At 50.8% G+C, this 12360-nt stretch overlaps 1 protein-coding gene across 1 annotated transcript in view; it reads left to right on the top strand.

The window, feature by feature from the left end:
- The window catches only part of Hsdl1 (hydroxysteroid dehydrogenase like 1), a 14416-nt gene extending 2056 nt beyond the window's left edge, over positions 1 to 12360 (top strand). Inside the window, exons 2-5 of the mRNA XM_034522342.2 lie at positions 5239 to 5464; positions 6187 to 6632; positions 6772 to 6999; positions 10235 to 12360. Coding sequence (XP_034378233.1) covers positions 5245 to 5464; positions 6187 to 6632; positions 6772 to 6999; positions 10235 to 10333 — 993 coding nt within the window. The 5' untranslated portion in view covers positions 5239 to 5244 and the 3' untranslated portion in view covers positions 10334 to 12360. The remainder of the gene's footprint in view (positions 1 to 5238; positions 5465 to 6186; positions 6633 to 6771; positions 7000 to 10234) is intronic.

The raw sequence follows: 12360 nt of genomic DNA, 5'->3' as shown, positions 1-12360 counted from the left end.
TCTGGCACAAACAGTATCTAATGGGATTTTCTAAGGCAATATTGTATTTACTAAGGCAATATTGTATACACAGCATTTTGGTGCTGTAGTGCCACAAATGAAAACCAGTCTCCATCATTACAAGATGCAGGTTTCACAGACTTCTATCAGAAGAACTTCTAGAAGATACTGTGAGGAGATTCCCTGCCAGGGGTTGCAATGTGAAGTAAAATGTGATGAGCACCGCTCACACAGGAAGGGATTTGGAAACAAAGGCATCCAGCTCCAACAGTGTTAGCGAGAAATAGTAAAGAGAGTGTGTGTCCAGGAGTCTTGTCATTCTGAAAGGAAGAGAATGATAGGAGGAGGAGTGAACATGGAAAGAGGCGTTTCAGAGATCCAGAAACAGCAGCACTTGTGGTTCAAAAGAACCTTGGCCCCATTACTAACCACTCCTACACTCTGGTGTTCGAGGGTGAACTTTTGGGTGTTCCTGCAGGTGGCACAGGAGGCAGTGTGCACACCTACCTGTGAGGCATCTGAAGCAGGCCTGTCACTGTAAGGGATTGGCAAGGGAGAGTGGGAACCCTGAGTGCCTCATGGCCCAGCACATCTGATCATGAATGCCTGCACCAGTCCCCAAGAGGCATGATTAAGGACTTGATGGTGGCCCTGCACTGGAGGGCATGGAACCACCCTGGGCTGCAGGTAGCGTGGACAGGAATTACATGTGGGAATGTTACATCATACATTGACGCTCAGACCTCAGCTGGTAGAGAAGTCTCCAGAAAGGAGGATGCAGGTCAGCTCAGGATACTGGGGATTCCTCATGAGCCATTCAAACAGGCAGTCCTCAGCAGTATTGTGAAGTGTCGCAGAACAGAAAGAGAGCCAGAAAGGAGCGGGCTGGGGGTACAGGCTGTGATGCCAGCATTTAGGACGCTGAAGTAAGATCATGAGTTCAAGGCCAGCCTTTGTCTAAAAAAATCAACAACAACAACAACAAAAAAAAAAAACCCAAAATAAACTCAGCTTTTGGGATGGGGTGGCCTTCTTTGTAAAAGAGGAGATGATGATGAAGCCTGGGGGTCCTGGAGTTTACTGAATGCTGCTTTTGTTGGACTGGACACTGAGTAGGTGCTTTGTTTTCCTTTGAACTATGCATAGTAGGTTTTATATGTTTTGAATGTATTACCTAGTTTCTTCTTAATTTTTTTTTTTTTTTGAGACAGGGTCTTACTTGTAGACAAGCTGTTCTTGAGTTCACAGAGACCTGCTTGCTTCTGCTTGCAGAGTCCTGAGGTTAAATGTGTGCTACCACGTCCAGCCCCCCCTCCCCCTTTTAATTATGGAGAAATTAGTTTTGGACACAGCTCCTGACCTCCGGAACCCTAAGCTCCAGTGGCAGAGTCAGGAATGAAATGTCGTGTTAGAACAGATGAGGGTAGGGCTTGGCTGATAGAGGTGAAGGGTCCTCAGGGTTAGGGGAGGTTGGTCCTCAAGGCTCCAAGAAGGAGCTGGCTTAGAAGGCTAAACAGGACTTGGAGTTCTTTGTTCAACATGGACTCATTGGAACAGCCGAACCAGAAGACAAGTACCATGCCTGCTCGCCCTGTGGTGCAGAGAGCAAGGAAGACTTAGCCCTTCCCAGCCTTAGGCTCACCCTTCAGTCAAAGAGCATAGGCTTGCTTCCCCATAAACTCTATGGTTGTGGCTGAGGGCCTGATACAATGCCTTCCAGGCTGGCAGTGCATTATCTGTCTGTCTGTCCATCCCTTCCTCCTGCCATCTATCTGCCCTTGTGTCTACCATACTTCTTTCTGTAACAAGTGACAGAAGTGACTTAACAAGTGATCATTACTTCATAGTTCAGCAGTTTAGAGGTCAAAGTCCACCTCACCACATCGAAGTCACAGCAGGGTCCTACTGGAGACCCCAGTGAAGGTTGTTCTCACCTTTGCTGGCTCCCAGAGTCATTCACAGCCCTTGACTGTGACACTGTGGAGACTGTGGTGATGTCACTCACTCTGCCTCTGACCTTTCTGTCCCCATCGAAGGCCACATGGTAATGTCCAGTCATGCCTCAAGACTGTTTGTGGGATGGGGGCTGGCTGGCTGGCATCCCTCTTTGTCCTAGGGTTCTCACTGTTCTCTTAGATGTGCCCCTTCCAGGTCCTGGTTTTGCCACCTCCCTCAACAGCCCTGCAAATGCCCTACCTCACAGATGGCTACTTATCTTTCTGTGGGTCCCCAGGCATATGGGCCATGGTACTCCTGATTTATTTCTCAAGTTTCCTTTGGTTGGAGACCCTGAGTTGTGCTGTTTGAGTGGTTTGGTTTTGCACACACTTTGCTATGCGAGGCCAATGACCATCAGTTTAGGTCTTTCAATGGCTTTGTGCTTTGTTACTAAACAATCTGGTGTTCAGCTCCATTAGGCTTCTGTGAGTTTGGAAGGTGTGAGTCAGGTCTTGCTTTGACCTGGCTGAGAGAAATGGCTGAGTGGCCTTTCTTCATGTCAAGGCTCCAGAACCTCAGGGCTGCCAGTGCCTCTGTCTAAGTGAACAAATCCTAGGTAGGGGGACCTTGGTCTGAACAGCTCATGAGAGGAGAGCGGGGAAAGGGGCTCCAAGCGATCCCACCAAGCCCCCCAACCTCCCATCTCCTTAAGTCCCTCTCCTTCCTGCCTTTCCTGGCCGGTCAGGAGAAACTGTCAATGGGTTCAGGCAGGCCAGCCAGACTCGATCAGGCACGGGGCATGGAGTACACAGGCTGGCCAATGTGGTGTGGAAATTGGGTACTGCAGGGGACCCGAGGAAGGCAGTATACAGAGAGAGGGTGGCCCTTCCACAAACAGAGAGAGTTGATGTGGGTGGCCAGTGCTGGCACAGTTGGGTCAGTATAGATTGCCATCGATCCTACAGTCTCCTGGATAAATTTTCATCCTATTTGATGATGTGTGATCCCATTTGTGATTTGATTTGCCTAGGAAGGAAAGAATCAGGACAAGGAAGGCATGCCCTTGCCACTGTGCCTCCAAGCCAGGGGACTGTCCCCAGGCACGTGCTCTTTACTTTGTTGCCAAGGTGTGAAGGGTTTGCTTTGTTTTGAAAGCCTTGCTCTTAGTTTTGTATCAAAGTCTTTCCAGCTGAGCTAGGGTTTGTTTGTTGTGGGCTTTCCTTCACAGCTCAGCTTTGAGGAGGGCTGAGCTCTGTAACACCAGGCCCAGGCTGGCAGCAGGAAGGTAGGAGGAGACTGGGGTAGACAAGGACTAGAGCAGAACCCCCTGAGGTCTGGCACCTACAGTAGCCTTCACTCTCTTCACCCTCCTCTTCTCCTCCTCTCCCTCCCTTCCTTCTCTCTTTTCTTCCTCTGCCAGTACTTGTAGCCAGGACCTCATGTTGGACAAACCACTGAACCACACCTCCACCTTCAGCCCCCTTAGATGTTTTTCATTAAGTTCCAGGCTGTCTTTAAACCTCCATCTTCCCGCTTCCAGTGGCTGGGATGACAGACCTGTGCCATGGGGCCTGATTTGTTTTGTGGGTTTGTTTGTTTGTTTGTTCTCATTATGCAGCCCTGGCTGCTCTGGAACTTGCTCTGTAGGCCAGGCTAATCATTGACCTTGAAGAGATCCACCTGCCTCTGCCTCCCAGTGCTGGGATTAAAGGCGCGTATCACCAAGTTCAGCTGGGGCCTGATTTTTTTTTTTAATTTATATATTTATTTTCTGAAGACAAGGTATTACTGTGTGTACAGCCCAGCCTTTGGCCTCAGACTTGGCATCCTCCTTCCTCAGCCTCCCAGATTCTGAGACTATGTGTTCACATCACTACTCTAGGTTGAGAAGACCTTTCACAGCTTACCACGTCAGCTTGATTATGAACACTGTAGGAATCTGGAGCTTACTGGAGAGAAGGCCGGGCGGCCTCACAGCTTGCTGTTGTCTCTCTTTCCCATCTCTGCTGTCTGCGGCTGACTGGCTGTATAATCCCAGTTCCGACCCATCTCCCCCCTCCCCCCCGCACCCCCCCAGTCAGTTCTCCCGCTTCCCTGTGCCTCTTATTGGCAAGGCGGGTGTGCTCACAGGTTCATACTTTGTGGTTAGTTTGTTTCATTTTTCCTTCTGGGAAACTTGACAGAGCTTGAGTTATCTCATACTAGACACAAGAGGGTGTCGGCTCCTCCCCAGAGTTCCTGCCATTTTGCCTCCTCTCTGTTATTTTCAGGGCTCCCCTTCTCTCACTTTAGTGGAATTTCCTTCCATAAGTCATCCCACAATATTTATAGTTTCTTTTTTGGGGGAGTTGGGGTAGTACTTGAAATCCAGTTTCCCGTGTGTCACCTCACCTGTCTTACTATGTGTGTGCAAGCCTTCAGGCTCACCGGGCCATTTAGTGTTCCCTGTATCTGACTGCAGCGGCTCTTCTGCTTTGGTCCCGGATGGAGCATAGCCCTTGGTGATACCATCAGGACCATGCCTGACCTCTGTCCATCTCTTCAGAGTCACCTCTGCTCATAGGTTAAGGTACCCAGGCAGGGTTGCTTTTTAATTGTTAAATGCCTGCCTGTGTCTTGGATGCGTAATATTTGTCACCATACCTGGGACATGAGTGCCCTTTAGTAACTGTTTGCTGTGTACATACTTCAAAGACATGTGTGGGACTTTCTCAAATCTAGAGGCCAGGATGGAAAATACCAAACAAACCAAATTAGTAAGGGAGGGTGCTTGCTGTGCTGTTCTGGGAGAGCACTGTCTCCTCGTTGGTGGGGGCTGGGGTGGTGCCTCTTTTATTTAATACGCATTCTTGGGGCCAAGGCCATGTGCTGTCACTCTCTGTGTCTATTCTGTTAGTCAGCGGTGAGGTAGGAGACCCTCTGTACTTGCTGACTGAATAATGCCAGGAGCTGAACACGTCCCAGGCTGCTACCCAGTGATAATTGCGCCTCCTACAGCTCTGAAGTAGGGCACCCGAGTTTATCTTTGTTTAGGCTGCTGGTAGCACAGAATCAGGAGTCCTTAGAGGAATTCGGTTGCTCAGTAGTTCTATTGCATAATCTCCTTGGAAGGCAAGAGCAGGTGTTAAACAGTGGGGTCATGCCTCCACGGTCTCAGGCTGCCTCTCTCAGGAATTAATGTTATTTGAATGCAGAGCTGTGAAGGCCAGGGTTCTCCATTCTGCTGCGGATGTCTGCTCCTTCTGGTTTTGTTCCAGCCACAGAGAGTAGCTCGCTCTCTCTCTCTTCCTGTCCCTGCAGGTCACCATGGCTGCTGTCGACAGCTTCTACCTCTTGTACAGGGAAATCGCCAGGTCTTGCAGTTGCTACATGGAGGCACTGGCCTTGGTGGGGGCCTGGTACACAGCTCGGAAGAGCATCACAGTCATCTGTGACTTCTACAGCCTGGTCAGGCTGCACTTCATCCCTCGCCTGGGGAGCAGGCCCGACCTGATCAAGCAGTATGGAAGATGGGCGGTCATCAGTGGTAACTTCAGCTCCGGTGGCCTTTCTGTTTGGCTCAAGTTTTAAGTCGGTGCTTCCAATAGGGAGCTACAGAACTTAACTGGAGCCTTCTGCCTCCTGCTGAGACCTCATTCTGTGCTCTCTCACCTCACTTCAGGGAGCCCTGCCCTCAGATTGGCATCCCTCAGATTGGCATCCTCATTCCCAGCCCCTCCTTCCCGCCCCCCACATGTCTTTCCTGCTCTCTGTTTTGAAATCATCCTCTGAGGCTGTCAGTGTTCTCAGAGATGCTTCACCTTTTTGAATTGCATTGTAATTTATCTGTGTCCCAGAAAGCCCAGTCTAACACTTGAGCAAGCCAGGTGCAAGTTTGGAAACAGATTCCTATAGCAACTTACACCAGGGCTCCGAGTGTGAGCATTCACACACATACAGGTCTCTGTGTGTGCCACCGTGCACGTGTAACAGTTTGGGAACAGCTTTCGGGAGTCCTCCCATCCTCCATGTGGGTCCTAGGGTTTGAACTCAGGTTGTCCAGCAGTAAGCACCTGTACTGGCAGAGCCATCTTGCTAGTCCCTGCCTAGGGTCTACAGTGTTAGCATTCCCCATTCCTTAACTGACAGAGGTTCTGCCTTTATCACCTGTGCATTCTCCTCTGAGGAAATCAACAGTGAGTGGTTTAGATCTCTTTAAGGTTTGTAAGGATGTTTCAACATGCTCATGGCTCCTGGCTTGCCTTGCAGGGGCCACAGATGGCATCGGGAAGGCCTATGCTGAGGAGTTAGCGAGCCATGGACTCAACATCGTCCTGATCAGCCAGGAAGAGGAGAAGCTGCAGGCCGAGGCCAAGCACATCACTGACACCTACAGGGTGGAGACACTTATCCTGGTGGCGGACTTTAGCAGAGGCCGGGAGATTTATGCTCCAATCCGAGAAGCCCTGAGAGACAGAGACATTGGCATCCTGGTGAATGACGTGGGTGCATTCTACCCCTATCCTCAGTATTTCGGCCAGGTTCCCGAGGACACGCTCTGGGACATTGTGAATGTGAACATTGCAGCTGCGAGCGTGATGGTGCACATAGTGCTTCCGGGGATGGTGGAGAGAAAGAAGGGCGCCATTGTCACTGTGTCTTCTGGCTCCTGCTGCAAGCCCACCCCACAGCTGGCTGCCTTTTCTGCGTCCAAGGTAAGGCTCATGTCCCCATGGGCCAGTCGGGGAGTAGTCAGTCCCCCAGGTGGGAACAGCAAGTCTCTCTGCTCATGGGGTTTCTTGCAAGTTCCTTCCAAGTTATAAATCCTCCTCTTCTCACCCCCCCCCCCCCCAGGCATATCTGGACCACTTCAGCCGAGCCTTGCAGTATGAGTACTCCTCTAAAGGGATCTTCGTGCAGAGTCTCATCCCCTTCTACGTGACCAGCAGTGTGACGTCTCCTGGCAGCTTCCTGCACAGATGCCCATGGCTGGCGCCGTCGCCGAGAGTGTATGCACAGCATGCCGTGTCGACCCTGGGCATTTCAAAAAGGACCACGGGCTACTGGTCCCATTCTATTCAGGTAGCACCTTGCGTCAGTCAAAGCTCTGAGCTGCGCCAGGGCGGGAATCCTTATTCCTACGTCCCACGTTCACAGTGATCTTGGTTACAGTGCGAGGTGCTCATGGGGGGTGATTAAACCAGAAGGTCTCAAATTTCCTTTGTCACCCTTAAAACAGAAACAGGCTGCTTTGGAGTGTGGGGGTGTAAGGATACTGGGTGCTCTGTAGGGATTTCAGGGCAGAGGTCCTGCTGAGTCCTGAAGAGAAGGGCTCCATGCCATGCACCTCCCTGTCCAGAAAGCCATCAGGCTCTTAGCCATGGTGCCTAATCGGTCTCCACACATCTTATTCTCAGACCCAGTTCCTCAGGAGACCTAGAACTGAACCTAAGATTTTTGTTGATGTTACTGTTGTTCAGACAGAACAAAGATTTTAAGAGTACTTGAGGGCCAGCAGGATGGCTCAGCAGGTAAAGGTGCTTGCCACCAGACCTAATGACCTAAGTGCTCTCCCAGCCCAACATGGCAGGAGAGAACTCTACACACACTCTGGCAGCGATGCTCTCCCCCACTGTGCACACACATCTGAAAAAGATTTGATATTTATGAAATATTTTAAATTGTGATTTTGATCAGTAGGTCAGTAACTAAATGATTTATAGTAGTTTGTTTCTTATTATCTGAAATAGAAATAGATGTGCCCAAATTGAGAATTTTACTGGGCAATTTCTGATTACCAGATGAATGCTTTGGGGCTGTTGTGCATGAAGATAGTTCAGTTTACCAGCACAAGATGAACGTGTGACTCAGTCCGCGGTGACTTCTCACGCTGTCTGTGGCTCAGAGCTGCAGCTTGCCTAAGAAGCTGTTTCCAAGTCCATAATAAGCAGAGCAGTGAACAGAGAGGCTTGGGCTGGATTTGGTAGCCTGCCATCTCTTCAGTGGTCAGGAGGCTGAGGTGGGAGGACCTCTATGTAGGACCAGCCTAGACTATGGAGTGAGACCTTTTCTTTCTCAACAACAGAGCAGAGAAGCAGCTCCAGGGCGTTGCCGCCGTCCTCTTAGGGATGTAGCTGCGATGGGTGGGGAGACACTTCACTGTGTCCACCAAAGCAGCGTCTTAGCCACGGCACAGAATCTGCATCAGTGAGCTCACCAGACTGTGGTTTTTCACCTAGGCCCTGGGGTGCAGGCTTGTAAGCTCCGCTACTGTGGAGACAGCAACAGAAGGATTCCGGAGCCTGCCTGAGCTCTAAGTGCGCTCAAGGCTAGCCTGGGCAACTTATTAAGAAATTGTCTCAACATGGAAAAAGTGTGAAAGAACGAGAGACAGAGAGAACGAGAACAAACAGGGACGCAGCGCAGTGCTTATGTGCTTTCTTACCAGGCCCAGGGCCTTGTAGTCTAGCCCCAGTACCATTGTGGGCAACGCATGTGCTGTGAGATTACTGAGAGCAGGATTCTGCGTCTGTTCATTGCTGGAGGAGGAAGTTGATAGTGTGTGTGCACTGGGGAGTCCGCTCCTGCAGTGAACAGTGGTGGAGGCACCTCCTTGCCGGAGACTGGTAACACATAATGGATAGGACAGGAAGGGCAGAAGAATCGGTGCTACACTGGTTCAGATGGGGGCCACCTGCGTGGTAATCAGGTGTGGTAAAAGCTCGGTGCAGGGCTCTCGGGGACTTCTGCAGAGAAGCTGAGGTGGCAGCGGCACAGGCTGGCATTCAGGTGACAGGTTCGTAGGGTTCGTCTGCAGCATTCACACCACAGAGAGAGCACCGAAGGAGAACTAGGTGAGAGTCTCAATACCCCAGGGCAGAATGGAGGAAGGAGGTCTAGCCAAGATGGGGATGGGGTGAGGGAAGCCAGGTGGATACTGACAAGGGGCGATCCTTCCTCAGCTGGTCCACTCCAGCTGGGATGGGTTGGTGCCAGTGCACCCAGCTCTCAGCAGCTCAGTTCTGCCTGAGAGGACCTCAGTCTGAGGGCAGAACGGCTGACCTGAGCACACTTCTGTGGCCCTACTTCCCTGCAAATCCATCCGTCCGTCTTCCACCTGCCTGGCCCAGCCTGGGAAGGAGGGATACCCGAGTTCACTGCTGAGGTGACATGCCAGCACCAGAGTGCACTCGGTCGCTCTCAGTGCCTTCCGATGTCTCCTTGAACGGCAGCGATCTGAGGGCTGCCACTGATGTTTTTGCCACCCTAGGAGCACTGCTTTCTGAAACTTGGAAGGGTCACCATCCACAGCGCAGCTCAAGCTCTCAAGAGTTTGCTTAGAGAGCTGAACCCCTTTCCTGCCTGCCTCCTTTCCCCCTCTCGACTTAGCTGTGGACTCTTCCCTCCCCAGCCCAGAATGGTGCAGTGAGTTCCTAGCTAGGTGACTGCAGAGCCCACAGTACCACAGCCCAGCTGCAGCAGTGGAAGAAGACAGCCCTGCAGAGCTCCACAAGAGTGGAGGCATCGTCTCCAAAGCAGGGCCTCCCTTAAGAGGGTGTAGGGGTTCGTTCAGGAAGTCTGTACATACCCTCATAGGGTAGGTCCATTCCTGAGTGTGCTCACTTTACTGTTAGCAAGGGTAAGGTGATGCACATGGATGCTCTGGGCATGCTCAGCTTTTCCCAGGAACTGCGGCTAAAACTGAAGGAAGGTGTCCTGACCCAGGAGTGTGCCTTTGACACCCCAGTGCCTCATGGCTGCATCCCGAGGACAGACTTCATCAGTCATCTTCCCTTAGCTCCCGTAGAGCTGCCAAATGTCTAAGTGTTCTCTAGTTGTCCCTTCCCACTAAGCAAATACGGGAACACGCATAGAGAGTGTCACCCAAGGGGCTCCCGGGGTTGCCCCGTCTCAAGTGCTCATGGTTTTGTATGACCCACTCCCAGGTCCTCCCTGGGGACCCCTGCAAGACTCTTTTCATCTCCTCGGATTTTGAGGAGATCTGCTCGGGGTGGTACAGCGTAGCTTCTCCTTGGGTTTAGAATGTTTTACTAAGGACATGTTCCCAGGGGCATGTGGGAGTGGGCGCTGGTGGCGGGCATCCTGATGGTCATCATGTCCTTGCCCCATCTCGAGTGAATGTACTGAGTGCCCTGTGCAGAGCAGGTCTCCTATGAAAGGGGCTCCGGCGTCTTCCTTGTCATTTAGTGTGTCAGTAGCTGCCGCTGGTTTGGCTCCCACACTGATCTACACCCTTGTTTCTTCAGCTCTCATGGCTTGGGACTCTGACCACATCTCCTTCCTCTCTCATTTGTAGTTCCTCTTCGCACAGTATATGCCTGAGTGGCTCTGGGTGTGGGGTGCAAACCTCCTCAACCGCTCCCTACGGAAAGAGGCCTTATCCTGCCAAGCCTGAACCGGGAAGCTCGGAGACGCCTGGCCAAGCCACAGTCATCCACGGTATTCTGGCATTTGGAAGAGCACACCGCTTCACCTGTGTATCGTCTCGTACCGAGTACCTAGTGCATTGCCATCCTTCATGAGTCTGTGAGACAACCTCAGGGACCACAGGGGTGGCCCAGGGCACATGGCCACGAAGCCTGAGAGCAGAAAGGGATGCTTCCCCAACACTTAGAGCGTGACTGGCTCGCTCCTGGAACGCCTTGTGTTGGTCTTATTTTTTCTTTTTTTGAGAAGCCACCTGTTTTCCTTTTATAGGTGATTGATTATAGTATTGGCTATCAAAATGTTCATCGTGCTGGGTGTGGTGGCTCATGCCTTTAATTCCAGCACTTGGGAGGTTGAGACAGATGGATCTCTATGAGTCGCCTGGGCTTCATAGTTCCAGGACTGCCAGGGATATGTAGTGAAACCTACCTTTAAAAAAAAAATAATAACATTCATCAGGAAGACAACGGAAAAGTGTTATTTTCACACTGTGAACTGTGAGTGCAGGTGGTGTTAACAGTAGCCGTGTGTCACACCACATAGCTCCGTGAGGGGTGTCTGTGTGTACACACTGCCTTTTGCTAAGGTCCCCGTAGAACCAAGTGTGTGCCGTGTGTTGGAGCAAAGCTATTGATGAATCTTTGCTAGAGACTTTGTCAAGACAAGGCAATGGGGAACCTTCCCATAGTAAATGTCTGAAGCCTCTCCGGCTCTACCGCGTGCACTTGCCGTGTCCAACGCTGCTTTCTCTCAGTGGTTTTTGTCTTTCCAACTCTGTGTAGGTGGGTTTTGTTCCTAGACCGGGACACATAACAGGTTGTCTTTTGATGTCGGAGGTAATTGTTGTGGCTACGTGGTGACTCCTCCGTATGTCCATGTTCTAACTGACCCCCTTCAGGTCTTGTTAGAGCTGGCTTTCTTACACTTTTCTATGTAATCCACTTTCACCCCAGGAGCACTGTCGATAAAATCATCAAGTGTTTGTGGAATAGTGGTTAAGATATGGGCAACATTTGTGTGTGGTACAAGGTAGTTGTTGAAGTGATGTTAGAAACTCATTTTTAGCCTGTGTAATGAATGTGTACATTATAGGCAATGCTTTTATTAGCGTGAAGATCCTTTACGTAAGTCCTACAATATGAGTGCACACTGAAACTTAGTGTCTTTAATTGGGTCTTATAAAGCCAACCTCTTGGAAGGGTCTCACTCCTGGCACTCGGAACCTGGAAGTTATGGCAGCTTGTGCAGAGTGGAGGATGTGGCACTTACCCTTGCGGTGCTGCTTCTGTGCTGCTACTGTGCCTAGGAAGTGAAAATGGGTGGCAGGCTGGGACTGTGTGGAGTTGCTTTAGTGATATCCCATTACCTATGGGCCCAGGACATCAGATGTGGCATTTTCAGTGTGACTCGGATCTAGAAGATCAGTGTCTTCATGTCCTCAGTTATGTCTTCAAAACATGTGCAGAACACCATGCTTGGAGACAGTGGAGGAGGAGCGTCGGTGGAGACGGAGCATCAGTGGAGACATCTGTCTTACTGCCGAGAACCCGGGCAGATATGTGCTAGGCAGCAGCACCTCCATATGAAGCATGATCACGCATGGTCCCAGTGGTGGGGAGGAAGGCAGGAGACTCGGGTTCAAGGCCAGCATGGGCTGAATAGTGAAACTCTGGTTCAGGAAACAGAAACAATAGCAGAGACACACTGTCTGTTCTGGGTAAGGTCCTGTGGTCCGGTATTCAGACTTGTCGGTCAAGTGCAGAGTGATAAATAAAAAAGGGCCTTGAGAGATGACTCGGCAGTTAAGATGAGGAGGGGTCAGCGCTGTCAGTGATGTTCCCTCGGCGGGACTCAGCTAGAACCCGATCGTGCACAGACTCAGAGTACAGTGACCCACAATGGACATGGTTCTTACCAAGGAAGGAGGAACTCTGAACCTTTGTAACTCATCCTGTGAATTGGAATGTAACAATAAAAGCATCACTGTCTCCTTTA

This window comes from Arvicanthis niloticus, chromosome 18 (genome assembly GCF_011762505.2).
Source record: "Arvicanthis niloticus isolate mArvNil1 chromosome 18, mArvNil1.pat.X, whole genome shotgun sequence".
In the NCBI taxonomy this organism is placed as follows: domain Eukaryota; kingdom Metazoa; phylum Chordata; class Mammalia; order Rodentia; family Muridae; genus Arvicanthis; species Arvicanthis niloticus.
Note: the sequence above shows the minus strand (reverse complement) of the source record. Positions and strands in the feature narration are given on the sequence as shown.